General features: G+C 57.3%; 1 protein-coding gene and 1 long non-coding RNA gene across 3 annotated transcripts; one reads left to right on the top strand and one right to left on the bottom strand.

Moving 5' to 3' along the window:
* On the top strand, positions 1 to 2,991 carry NEUROD2 (neuronal differentiation 2). 2 transcript variants are annotated; one of them, NM_001265801.1, is made up of 2 exons: positions 1 to 41; positions 1,168 to 2,991. In NM_001265801.1, exon 2 carries the CDS (start codon positions 1,173 to 1,175, stop codon positions 2,319 to 2,321), a length of 1,149 nt encoding a protein of 382 aa, NP_001252730.1. In that variant the 5' UTR covers positions 1 to 41; positions 1,168 to 1,172; the 3' UTR covers positions 2,322 to 2,991. The 2 variants fall into 2 exon arrangements, with proteins under 2 accessions (NP_001252730.1, XP_028691312.1); XM_028835479.2 differs by lacking the exon at positions 1 to 41 and adding an exon at positions 721 to 990 and having other exon boundaries at positions 1,168 to 2,911.
* A 928-nt stretch (positions 2,992 to 3,919) lies between these two features.
* LOC144335667 (uncharacterized) lies at positions 3,920 to 8,551 on the bottom strand. The gene is made up of 2 exons (XR_013406716.1): positions 8,319 to 8,551; positions 3,920 to 6,618 (listed from the first exon to the last, which is right to left on the bottom strand). It is a non-coding gene; the product is annotated as an uncharacterized LOC144335667 (long non-coding RNA).
* Between the last annotated feature and the right edge of the window lie 4,756 nt (positions 8,552 to 13,307).

The following is a 13,307-nucleotide window of genomic DNA, read 5'->3' as shown; positions in this document are numbered from 1 at the left end:
TCCCCCCCTCCCCTCCCCTCTCCCCTTGACTCCTCTCCGAGGTAAGTTGTCCGAAAGGGAGCTAGATCTGACCCGCCGGTTGGGAGGGGGGGCGGCAGCTTCGGCCGAAAGGAGGGTCCTCAAATACCTCCTTCCTGGGATGATGCCCTCCTCATTGAGTGGGCATCGGAGGCGCCCCAGATTCTCTCTCCCTTTGGGGCTGCAGCGCAGGGGGCTGCAGAGGAGGTGTCTCTGCCTGCGATGGGCTCGGTGGGGGTGGGGGGAAGGCAGGATCACGGAGGGGGAGATGCGAAGAGGCCGAGACGGAGGACCCCTCCATGGTTGTCCCAAAAAGCCTGCGACCTTTCCCCACCACCAAAAAAAAGGGAAGCAAACAAACAAATTTGGATTTTTCCCCATCAATCCCCAAATACAACGAGATCTGAAGAGCCGTGTGGGAGGGAGGCAGCTTGAAGGGGGAAGGGGGTCCCTGACCGTAGCGGGGACGGACTGGGCTCGTTTCTCTCAGTCTCCTCCCCATGCCCTGCTGCTTCAGTCCTCACCGCCCAGAGCCGGCTCCGGGAGCTGGGGACGCATCGGCTAGAGGAGACGATCCTCCCGCCTCTGGAATTGGGGGTGCGGGGGTGGGGGCCAAGCAAGGGGCGGCGCGCAGCCAAGTTGCAAATTGGATTAGGGAGCGTGGGGGTGAGAGCCACGGGAGGGGTAAGGGAGCTGGGCCGAGGGGCCCGGGCCGAGAGAGCGCTGAGCGGGGCAGCTGTCCCCACCGGCGGCCGACCAGCCTGTCTCCACTGCCAGGAGAGAACAGGCTTTCAGGGCGAGTGCGCCGCCTTCCCTGGCAAAGATATCTGGTCCCTAAAATCCCCACCCGGTCTCTGCCCTGACCCTGAGAAGAAGCAGGCGCGGGGAGCAGCCCCCGATTCAAGCGAGGGGCGGAGCCGGGGCCCAGAGCCTGGGAGAGGGCCTGGGCCGAGATCCCAGGCCGGCAGCCGGGTAGGGCTGGGCCGGCTCTGGGCGGGGCAGGCGGCGGAGGTGGGCATCCAGGGTAGCCTAGGCAGGAGCCTGCACGAGACTCGGGGGTGGAGACGGGTTGTGGGGGACGTCGTGACCCCAGCGTGCCCCTCACTTTGTGCTGTCTGTCTCCCTTTCCCGCCCACGGGGCGCCCTCAGGCACCATGCTGACCCGCCTGTTCAGCGAGCCCGGCCTTCTCTCGGACGTGCCCAAGTTCGCCAGCTGGGGCGACGGCGAAGACGACGAGCCGAGGAGCGACAAGGGCGACGCGCCGCCACCGCCACCGCCTGCGCCCGGGCCGGGGGCTCCGGGTCCAGCCCGGGCGGCCAAGCCAGTTCCTCTCCGTGGAGAAGAGGGGCCGGAGGCCACGTTGGCCGAGGTCAAGGAGGAAGGCGAGCTGGGGGGCGAGGAGGAGGAGGAAGAAGAGGAGGAAGAAGGACTGGACGAGGCGGAGGGCGAGCGGCCCAAGAAGCGCGGACCCAAGAAGCGCAAGATGACCAAGGCGCGCTTGGAGCGCTCCAAGCTTCGGCGACAGAAGGCGAACGCGCGGGAGCGCAACCGCATGCACGACCTGAACGCAGCCCTGGACAACCTGCGCAAGGTGGTGCCCTGCTACTCCAAGACGCAGAAGTTGTCCAAGATCGAGACGCTACGCCTAGCCAAGAACTACATCTGGGCGCTCTCGGAGATCCTGCGCTCCGGCAAGCGGCCAGACCTAGTGTCCTACGTGCAGACTCTGTGCAAGGGTCTGTCGCAGCCCACCACCAATCTGGTGGCCGGCTGTCTGCAGCTCAACTCGCGCAACTTCCTCACGGAGCAAGGCGCCGACGGTGCCGGCCGCTTCCACGGCTCGGGCGGCCCGTTCGCCATGCACCCCTACCCGTATCCGTGCTCGCGCCTGGCGGGCGCACAGTGCCAGGCGGCCGGCGGCCTGGGCGGCGGCGCGGCGCACGCCCTGCGGACCCACGGCTACTGCGCCGCCTACGAGACGCTGTATGCTGCGGCAGGCGGTGGCGGCGCGAGCCCGGACTACAACAGCTCCGAGTACGAGGGCCCGCTCAGCCCCCCGCTCTGTCTCAATGGCAACTTCTCGCTCAAGCAGGACTCCTCGCCCGACCACGAGAAAAGCTACCACTACTCTATGCACTACTCGGCGCTGCCCGGCTCGCGGCCCACGGGCCACGGGCTAGTCTTCGGCTCGTCGGCTGTGCGCGGGGGCGTCCACTCGGAGAATCTCTTGTCTTACGATATGCACCTTCACCACGACCGGGGCCCCATGTATGAGGAGCTCAATGCGTTTTTTCATAACTGAGACTTCGCGCCGGCTCCCTTCTTTTTCTTTTGCCTTTGCCCGCCCCCCTGTCCCCAGCCCCCAGAGCGCAGGGACACCCCCACCGACCCCAGCGCCGGGCGCGGGGAGCGGGCCACCGGTCCTGCCGCTCTCTTGGGGCAGCGCAGTCCTGTTACCTGTGGGTGGCCCGTCCCAGGGGCCTCGCTTCCCCCAGGGGACTCGCCTTCTCTCTCCCCAAGGGGTTCCCTCCTCCTCTCTTCCAAGGAGTGCTTCTCCAGGGACCAGTCTCCGGGCGCTCCCTGGAGACACCCCCTCCCCCATTCCCAATATCTTCGCTGAGGTTTCCTCCTCCCTGCAGGCCCAAGGCGTTGGTAAGGGGGCAGCTGAGCGATGGAACGCGTTTTACCCTCTCATTATTATTTTAAAAACAGACACCCAGCTGCCGAGGCAAAAAGGAGTCAGGCGCTCCCTCTTTCTTGAAGAGGGTAGAAGTCAGGGCGCCGGAGCCCGGGCCTGGAACGCCCTCACCCCCAACCTCCAGTCTCCGCGTTTTGCGATTTTAATTTTGGCGGGAGGGGAAGCGGATTGAGAGGAGAGAGAGGCCAAGAAAATTTGTAACTAGAATCTGTTTTTCCCTTTTCCTTTTTTTAAACAAACAAACATACAAAAGAAAAAAAAAAAAAAAAAAAAAAAGCTAAGACGCGACGGAAGCCGAACGCAGAGTCCGGATCGGAGAGAAAACGCAGTAAGGACTTTTAGAAGCAATAAAAGGCAAAAAAAACAAAAAACAAAAAAAAAAACAAACAAAAAAACCACTACTACCAATAATCAAAGACACAAATATCTATGCAAGGAGGCTCCACTGAGCCTCGCGGCCCGGCCCGGCCCCGGGATGCCCCGCCCGGCCCGCGGGCCGCCCCGCCCGAGCGCGGATCTGTGCACTTTGGTGAAGTGGGGGCCCGCGCCGCCCCCTCCCCCTCCCCAGGTTCTTACAATCAGTGACTCGGAGATTTGGGGCCCCAGTGCCACTGCCCTCCCCCGCCCCGTCCCCGTTGTGCGTCATGCTGTTTTTTAAAAACCTGTTTCCAAATTTGTATGGAATGGCAAACTGTTGGGGGGTCGGTTTGGGGAGGGAGGGTTTGCATGAAAGACACACGCACACCACACCGCACGCACAAACAGGCCTGGCGCCGACGTCCGGGGGCGCAGAAGGAGGTGAGCTCGCCGGCTCCTCCTCCCCGCGGGCACTTCTGTCCCCTCCTGGGGTGAGGGGTGGGGATGGAGACCTGGGGGCAGCCCCACTCCTGCCCGGACTGTGCCTCGGTGGGTGCCAGGCGCAGGGCGATTTCCGGTGTCTGGAGAGAGTATTTTTTGGTCCAAGGAGTCCTCCTGGCTTTAGCTGGTGGGTGGGCGGGGAGAGGTCTGAGGGCTCCTGCTGGAGGTTCCCCCAAAAAGGGGCAAAAGGAGACCTTCTCCCCACCGGAGGCAGGGGATCAGGCATCCAAATACACGATGCAAAAATGCAAACCCACAGGCGACACACCCACACACTCACCCACACACACGCAATTTTACCTTCCTCTTGTAGCGAAGATGAAACTCCCGTCGGACACCCGAAGTGCATTGCGTGTTTCTGTTCAGTTTAATGACGATTAATAAATATTTATGTAAATGAGATGCAAAGCCGGACCGGTTTCTCACGGTGGCCTCATTTCATTGAGCAGGGAGAGAAGATTTGAGCTGGGGCTGGGGTCATGAAGGCAGAGTGTCAAGTGACTGTGCAGAGGCCAAAGAGAGGGACCCTGGACATTCTTGGGTAGGATTCCCGCCCTAACCACCCCCCATACACCCACTGGGCTATACTAGCTACCCCTCCCGGACCCAACCCAGGCTCGCACCTTCCCAGCACTAAAGCACTGACATCCTTACACTTCTTCACTCCCGGACATGCACAGGCACCTCCCTTGAAAACAAAATACCTTTTCATCACCGAAAAATGATCAAGTTGGAAACAGCCCGTCATTTTACAACTCTCTGCCCACTGTTGCAAAAAGCAAGTGGGCAGAGACAAAGAGACAACCATTGAACCAGACAGGGGTATTTTTAAAACAAACAAAAATTTATAAGGTCATGAAGATGAAATATTAATGCGGGAGGCCCCTTTTTCATCTTAAAGTTGTGTTTGGGTGGACTCAGGGGAATCAGCCATTTTGGTCTCAGGAATGTTGACATTTTTAGGGGTGTCGACAAGGTTGGAGGAACACCCCCAGAGGTCTATGAGGTGGCTGAGTCTGAGTGCCCACCCAGTAGAGAGGAACCTAACCATGTTCTCCCCTGGGACAGGGCAACAGGTGCCCACCCCATCCAAATCTGGGCTGATTTCTTCCCGCCTGGTACAGTTCTGAACAGAGGGAACCCTAAGGGCTTAGAAGGGAGGAAAGGCACTGGATGAGTATCTCCTGCTCAGATAACGCGGCCTCACAATTCTTTTTTCTCTGAACCTCAGAGGCAGGGGCAGCTCTTAACTGACTTCCCTGAAAGAGCCCCTCCTACTCCCCCTGCTCAGCGCTCAGTGCACGCTGTAGTCCTAGAATATTTGAAGAAGGTTCTGAGCCCCAAAGACTCCAATCCTAAAGCCTGAACACATTTAGGAGTCCCCCAAGGAGGCTGTTTCTGATGCTGCTCATTTAAATTATTTCTCCAAACACTGTGGCTCGTTTTAGGGCTGAAATGGAGCTTGTAGTGTTGGGGTTGAGGATTAAGGTCAAGCGTGCAAAGGCTTTTAAAGATTGAGTCCAAGAACCCAAAATAATATCTCCCTGACAAGCAGGAAAGGGAAAGGTTGTTGAAGAAGGAAGTCCTACATGTCAAAGGGTGGATCCAATTATACTCTGAGCTTGAGCTCATTGCATCTTCTAAATGTCTGTCCTCAAACCCTTTCTGTCCCCCAGTAGAAAGGATACCCTCCCCGTGGTCAGGAAGGCAGTCAGCAGAGGCGCCAAGGCCAGGAGCTGTTCACTCTGGGGTGCTGACCCTCGTCCAGTGTCTTTCCTTTCGGCTGCAGAGGGAGGTCTATGTGCCTGACCCAGGGGAACATGGAGCAGGGGGCCCTTTCCAATGCCGCGCCGGAATTCTCCAGCAGTTTTCAGAACATTTTTACCAGCATTCTTTCAAAATTTCACTGCCTTCTCTGGAATTCTCCCGACATCGCCTCTCTAGAGTGAGATCACAGACTGGGGCCTTCATCCCCCGTATGTGTCCCTGTCTTCAGCATCTTATAAACCTCTGAATCACTCTTATTCATGGAAGAAAGGAGTTGGCCCATCTTCCTTCCCCCTCACTTATTGCAGGGAGTGTGGAGCAAGGCACATATCCCAGATCCTAACCTGCAAAAGTCTGATCTGCACTCATGGCATAGGGCAAGGCCTGGCGGGGCAATTGCAGAGAAAAGGAATTTGGCACTTATCCCAAGGCCTGATTCTTATCCTGCCCTGGGAACAAGGTTAATTGGGCTTCTCCCCTACTCAGCCAGTTTCCTAGAACCTGCTCAGAAGTCCAGAGCTGGGCGGGATTGGGGCCTGAAGCAAAGGACCCCTCCATGTGGCTCCCCTGGCCAGACCACAGACTTCTTTCTATGCATTGTTCTTCAGCTACCCTACATGGCTCAATTCTGTTTTGAAGCAGGATTCTAGCCCTTTTAGAAAGATGCTGACGACTCTTGGGCCTGTGTGACTGTGATCACATTAGGTGGGGGTGCACGGGTCCCTTTTGGGACAGAAATCCCCCTGAGTGACTCCGCTTCTAGTGAATCCCGGCATCCACACCAGTCTCCACTTTCCCGTTTCCTGACCCTTCCCCCCACATTCCCTGCACTCTGGCTGGCTCTCGCCTCTCATCACCCTCCTCCCCAGTGCTCAACTTCCCTGGCGAGATGGTGTGATGAACAGGAGAAGAAGATGTGCACGGACATGCGGCCCCAAACGTCCCCTTGCAGGTCTCTTTCTCTTGCTTGCTCTCCCGCCTGTGCACACACACCCAGATATGCTCCAAGAACAGAAGCAGGGGAGGGTCCAACGTAGTGCCCGGCCTGGGGAGAAGGCACAGATAGGATGCCCTTCTTGCCCTAGCCTCAGCGTCAGGATCTCCAAGCGCCCACCAGCCAGCTCAGTTCAACCCCTGGGCCGCGGAACTCGACGACTGGATCCAAGTTCAATCAGGAGGACTTCTTCCTCTTGATTTTCCAGCCCCCATTCTAAGTCCAGCATTTGGAAGGTGACAGAGAAAAAGAGGTATCTCTGAGTCCAGGCCATTTGCCCATCTGGCAAGAAAGGGAAGGAAAGTAGTTACTCCCTGTCCCTTCACTGTTAAGCTCCATTCCTGTCCCTTCACCGTTGAGCTCCGTTCCAGCCATGACTCAGACAGTGAGCCATGGACTCCCAGTAAACCCCCAGCCCTGATTTTGTGACTCGGGGAAACAGCCCGATAAATCACTGGGGGACACCGACCCCCATGAGGGTCAGTGGCAGGAAAACCCTGACACTCTGGAGGCTCCATGGGGCGCGACTGCTTCTCTTTTTCCCTTTCATGGGAAAGTCCACAAGCTGATGGACACAAGAATTTCTGGGCAGAGGTCAGAGATTTCGTTCTCTCTTGGGCATCCTTGCTTCCTCCTCTTCCCCAGAATCATTTTCAGGAATTCACCTGCTCTGAGGGGAGCCATTGATTTGAGGGGGATTGGGACTAAGATATGGTTCTAGATTCTACAGTTTAGTCCTTAAGGAAGCTGGGGAGAAAGAGAAGGCAGAAACCAGGACTGAGCAGCTTTAGCCTGACCTATGCTCCCAACCCCTCCATGGCAACAGAGGGGCAGCGCAGGACTCCGCATCTGACCTGCTCCAGTGTGCTCAAAGGAGGATGCTGCTTTTTGCGAAAAGTGGGAGGGGCAGATGGGCCTCTGCTGTCAGAACAGGCTTCCCAACTCACAGCCCAAGACACTGTCATTTTTCCATCCTTCAGGGCTGGGATACCCAGGCGCTGGCTACGGGGCCAGAGCAGAAATGACACCTGAACTGTGAGAAACCTTAAAACCCTGCCCCGGTTCTGAATTCTGAAGCAGCTTCTGCCTTTCTGTCCTGCAGCTTTAAAAATTCTCGACAAAGTTTCCCTAGGTGAGAAGTGGTAAGAAAGGGCGCAGCTGCTTTGGGAGGGCTGTTTTGCTCTGGAAACTTTCTCCATCCTAAAGCACTGGGACAGGGGCGCCAGCCCTGGGAGTGTGGACCCGAGAAGAAGGCCAAGACCAGGGCTGGGTTCACAGGAAGGAGGGCAACGGATTTCAGGAAGGAGATGCGAGGAGCGGAGTCACCTTAGTTCCCTAGTGCAGGGAAGGGAAGCTGGGGCGCTCCGAGGGGAGGAGAAGAGGGAACCTCTAGGCGCTGGCCATGCCCAGGGAGCTGGGGTACAGCGTTGGTTGGAGACGCTGCCCAGGTGTGAGCCAGGGTATGGCTCTAGCGCAGCCAACTCTCCTGCCCGCTCCAGCGCGGGAGCGCAGCGCGGTCTCCCCGGGCTGATGCGGGGCTGCGGAGTTCCATACCAGAGTGTGTGTCTGGTGTTTGGGTATTTAAACCTCTCTCTCAGGCTCTCTCCGTATCTGTCTGCGTCTCATTCCTCTTTTTGGAATTAATTGAATTAGGAACGGGTCTTTCCGGGTCTCTTCCGCCTCCCGCCTGAGGCTGCGCTAGCCAGGAGGCCAAGGCTGCGAGGCCAGGTCCCGCAGGAGCCGCGGGAACCCCCGAACCCCTTTGGGAACCTGCATGCCAGTTCCTACCCTTAGCCAAGTCTTCACCAAGGGCACAGCTGGGCGGGGTCTGGGCAGTTCGCCCGGTTTGGGACATCTGTTCTCGCCAGAGTCGCATTAAAAGCGAGGGGTGGGGGTGGGGGGCTCAGAACCAACCCCTCAAGCCTGAGCGGGTGCCCCTTTTCTTGACCGCAGGCGGAGGCAGGAGGGGACAACGGACTCACATAGTTTTTTTCTTCTCCCTTGGGAACAGCGCGAGAATTGGAGTGGGGTCACTGGGGCTTTCTCTCTTCCCTTCATCTCTCCCACTTCCCAATCAGATGCCACATCCAGCCTCAGTCTTGGAGGGCAGCAGGGTACCCCTGCCCCCAGGAGCCGCAGGGGAGCCCCTGGAGGCGCCCGCGCCGGGAATACCGCGGAGGCTGCCGGCCAGCCGGGCGCAGAACGGATCCCGCTTGCAGCGAACTCGCGCTCGGCTAGGCTCCCAGGCCGAGGCTGGGGCGCGGCGCAGGGGGAGGGTTAAAAATAACTCAATTAAAATATCAAAAACATTTGGGTTTATATGGAGTGGAGGGCGGTGCTTTAAAAAATATATCAGAAGAACCACAAAGAGCCAAAGCAAAACCAAACCAAAATCCTAAACTACTGATAATCTTGTAGAAAAAGACAGAAAAATCCCGCAGACACTTCTCCCCTGGTACCAACACGGAAAATCTCCCGCCTGGCCTACCCCAGCCCCCGGATGCCCCTTCACCACCCCAGAGCCCTGGCGCTGAGCCCAGGTCGCCCCCTGCCCACACTTCGCTCGCGCGTTGGTGCCAGTCTGTGCCACTCAGCCGGTGCCCGGTGCCCGGTGCCAGGCGCGGGGGGAAGGCGGGGAGGAGCCGAGGCTCCAGCTTAAATTCCATGGCATCTGTTCATTATTATACAGTGAGGATTTTTATATGGACAGCTAAATTAAAGACAGATTTTTGCCAGAATTGCAGATCCCATAAAAATGATGACACAGGATGGGGGCTTTTTCTTTTAAAAAAAGAAAGTAAGAAAGATTAAAAAACACAACCCCACAAACCACAGCCCAAACTCCTCTGTGCCCCTCTCCTCTGTCGTGACCAGTTTCTTTGCCCCCTTTTGCCCCCCTTTTCTTCCTTCACTAGCTCGGGACGCCCAGGGAGAACCAAACCCCGGGGCTCTTCATGCCCAGCCGGCTCACAGATGCCCAGTGACCAACCAGCTCGCTCCCGCAGCCACTGGCAGGGGCAGAGGCAGGACAGCCAGGTCAGGCATGGAGGGCCAGGATAGGACAGGAGCGGGAATGGGGTCCGCTCTGGAAGGCAACGTCAGAAAGGGACAGTAGCCAGGGGGCCTTGACCTTTCTGTGTTCCTAAATCAAAGGGCAGGCTGCACTGTTGGCTAGTGGCCAGGGTTCTGGAGGCAGCCAGTGAGGACCAGGCACGCAGGGCAAACCGTTCAGGGGCACCGGACAGCACCCACTTCCCGCTCACCCACGAAGAGGGCAATATAAGAACTGGGCACTCAGCACGATTTGCAATTCGTGGGAATTCTGGAATTTTGAATTTCAGAGGTTCTAGAATGCTAGAACCTGCACCTTGGTGGTGTTCTAGAACTCTCAGGGATGCTGGATTTCTAGAACTACAAAAGGGTCCCGCATGAAGGGACAGACCTCGCTGACTTCAGAGGTTCTGTCTGCCACCATTTAACTTAGAAGCTACGTAAAGATGTTGTGGGGCTCTCGAGGCCACTGAAAAAGTCTGAACAGGCAACACAAGGAGGAGAGGAAGGGTGGGGCATTCACCGGGGCACTGGGAGTGTCCCCCAGATTAATGGGAGCGTTTCTTATTTTTCTTTCTTTTTTAAAAAATGTTTTCAGGGAAGAAAAATATCTGTAGAGTTCTGCGTCTTCCAGAAAATCGCTCTAGCTGTGTCTGTGTCTGTCTGTGACTCTGTCTGTGTAGCTGTCTGCTTGTCTCTCTCGGATTCGGAGCTGACAGAATTCATATCAGAAGAGTGAACGCAGGGACATCTGTGTGCGGAATGACTGTGCTACTCGAACCTGCCAATCGCTCCTGGCACGAGCTGGGTAACAAATGCCTGTTACCTCGGAATGCTGGCGGGTGGGGGGAGGGTGGGGGAGGGCTCCTGGCACCACCCCGACTGCGAAGCCTTGCCAAGGCCCCCTCCTGCCCGCTGTGGGTCCCGCCCCCTTCCCTGAGTTGGGGGTCCACGGAATTGGATTATTCATTAATTAGCAGTGATTAGAAAATTTGGGTGTCTCACAGCCAGGGCCAACCCTGTCTCCTCCACCTCCCTAATCTCAATCCCTACTCTCTCCCGTCCTCCCCCCCACGTTTTCCGGATTAACTCGGGGTTTCTACTGAGGGCAGGCAGCCAGTTGATGGTGATGAGGGGCGGCTCAGGAATGCATGAAAAGGGGTCTCTAGAGGAAATAATTCCACCAAAGTTGCCAGGAGGAGTTTCTGTCGTGAAGTGTGAGGGTCTGTGTAGAGGATCTTCGTAGACTTGGTGGCTGGGATGGACTGTAGGGTGGGACAGAGGCCGTGAAGGACATAGACAGTGGAGAGATGGGAGTGAGGGGATGCGGGAGAAGGGAAGGAAGGAGAGAAGGAAAGAGGCCCGCACAGCGCCAAACGGTTCCCTCCGCGCTGGGAGCCGCCACTGCCACGCCGCGGGCCTCCCGGGCCTCCTGGCCCAAGCCTGCAGCCAGGCTCCCGGATCTATCACCCGGTTTTGCTATTGGGAGCTGGGGGAGGAGGAGGGCGCCACGCCACAGCCGGTGCCAGCTGGGGGGGTGGGGTGGGGGGTGGGGGGAGTTATTGCGAGGAGGGGCGGAGAGCACATCTAAAATTCCGAGACATCTGTTCACCCAGGGAGGAGACACCGCGCGCAAGAAGGCTGGGCGCCCCCGCCCCATCCGCTCTGCAACTGATTGCGCCAGGCCGGGACCTCCGCACCCCAGGCCACCTAAGCGGCCAGTGCGGGGAGGAGGAGAGGAGGGCGTCAGCCTCGGGATCTGGCAGGGGCAGGGGGTGGGGGTGCGGGAGCTGCCGCCCCACTGATGAATTCTTAGAAGGGGAGAATCGTGGCTCTGGGGAGGGCTGTGTAGGGAAGACGTCCTGAAAAGGAGGATGTGGACGGACGTTGGCTGAAATAGATCCCCCTCGCCAGCTCCCTCATCTCCTGCTTCCCCACCCCCTCCCACCAGAGCACCCACAGACACCCCCACATACACACATACACACAGAATCCAGTCAGGACACACTCGGATAGAAATCTCCCATTCCTGTGAACGCACGCAAGTCTGCATAACTGGCCCCTTTCCCACTCAATCACTTATTCATTCAAGCAACTTTATTGGGTGCCCTGTTTGTGCCAGGCCGGGGCTGGGTATCAGGAAACACCTCCCTGCCCCTCAAGGCTTGGTGAACACATTCAGATACCCAAGTGCATAGGCACACACATTGCCCTCACACTCACCCTGACTCTTTGTTCTTAGGGAGGGGTGGGAGCTGGAGGGAAGGAGTTCCAGTAGCAATACCCTCTCCCTCCTCTGTAAGCAGCTTCCCCAGGGAAATCCAGCACAGGGTCTGGGGGTCCCAGCAGGGAGTCCTGGACCCACTGCCAGCCACTTGCCACTTTCTTACCTAGTCTCTATTGGCAGGAGCCCCTGCCCCAGGTTTTGCTTGAAAAAGCTCCAGCCTCACTTCCCACCAAACCTCAATGACCACCCCTCTCTCTTCGGTGCCCTGGCCTGGCACCTGCCCCTCCACCAGTGTTGCCCTAGCTGGGCCGACAGAGGCCGGGCCTCTCAGCTGGGAAATGTCCATGTGGTTGCTACTTAAAAACTGATTTATGAGGCCGTGGCGGCTGTGGAGGTTTGGCCTGCGGTCCTGGTAGTAATCAAGGGCATATGCCCATCTCGCCTGGCACTGCCCAGCTTGTGAGCCCAGCCCTGGCCTCTGCTCTTCTGCTGGGAAGAGAGAGGCATTAAAGGCACCAAGTCTCCTTTCTCTGCAAGCCACCTCTCTCCTCCTCCACTATATTTCCTTTCCTCCTCCTCCTCTTCTTCCCTTTCCTCTCTCCCTCCTCCCTTCATCCCTCCTCCTTCTCTCCCTCCCTCTCTCTTCCTTCTCTCCCAAGTGGCACGGACCAGCCTGTGTGCCGGGCTGGCGCTCACAGCTGCAGCCCATCTGCTATGATTGAATGGTGACAGTGATGAGACAGGAGCTGGGGAGAATAGGGGGACATGGGGACTGCCCTGCCACCCCTCGCCCCTCCTGTGCCAGCCCCCACATGCTTCTTTGACCACCAGCAGGAGACCATCCATTCTGCTGGTTCAGGGTGGGGGAATCCCACTCTAAGTAGTGAGGGAATTCCTTTCCTTCCAACTAGATTCCTGAGAATAAAAAAAAGGGACAAGAAAGGAGCAGAGGGTGAATTGAAGAAAGTGAACGAAGAGAAGGAATTGGGGTTGAAAGAGGAGTCTGGAGGAAATGACCCAAACCACACAGGCTTGGGCGGGGTCCGGACAGGATCACTTCGTGGGGCAGATGGCTGAGGCTCCAGGCTGGATGGGGAGGCACTGATGTAGGTCCAGGGTCCAATTTCTTCAGGAATCCAGGAAAACCATCCGTGACAGGCTCTGGTGGGAAAACTAAGTGACCTGCACCCTAGACTTTTCTTATCATGGGGTTTTCGCTTTGTACTCCAGAAAACCTCTTGGCTGCCTCTCTTCAGGAGTAAATTTGAATATCTGGGAAATCACAGTCCTCCATGTGAGTAAAGGGAGACCTAAAAGTGTTGAACCTAAGGGCATAGCAAGAAGGTCTAGGTAAGCACGAAGAATTCCCCAACTGGGCTGGGTGCGGTGGCTCACGCCTGTAATCCCAGCACTTTGGGAGGCTGAGGCGGGCAGATCACCTGAGCTCAGGAGCTCAAGGCCAGCCTGACCAACATGGAGAAACCCATCTCTATAAAAATACAAAATTAGCTGGGCGTGGTGGTGCAAACCCTGTCTCTACTAAAAATACAAAAAATTGGGCATGGTGACGGGCGCCTGTAGTCCCAGCTACTCAGGAGACTGAGGCAGGAGATTGAGCGACTGCACTCCAGCCTGGGCAACAGAACGAGACTCCGTCTCAAATAATAATAATGATAATAACTCCCCGAGTGAT

The sequence above is a fragment of the Macaca mulatta genome, chromosome 16 (assembly GCF_049350105.2).
Source record: "Macaca mulatta isolate MMU2019108-1 chromosome 16, T2T-MMU8v2.0, whole genome shotgun sequence".
In the NCBI taxonomy this organism is placed as follows: domain Eukaryota; kingdom Metazoa; phylum Chordata; class Mammalia; order Primates; family Cercopithecidae; genus Macaca; species Macaca mulatta.
Note: the sequence above shows the minus strand (reverse complement) of the source record. Positions and strands in the feature narration are given on the sequence as shown.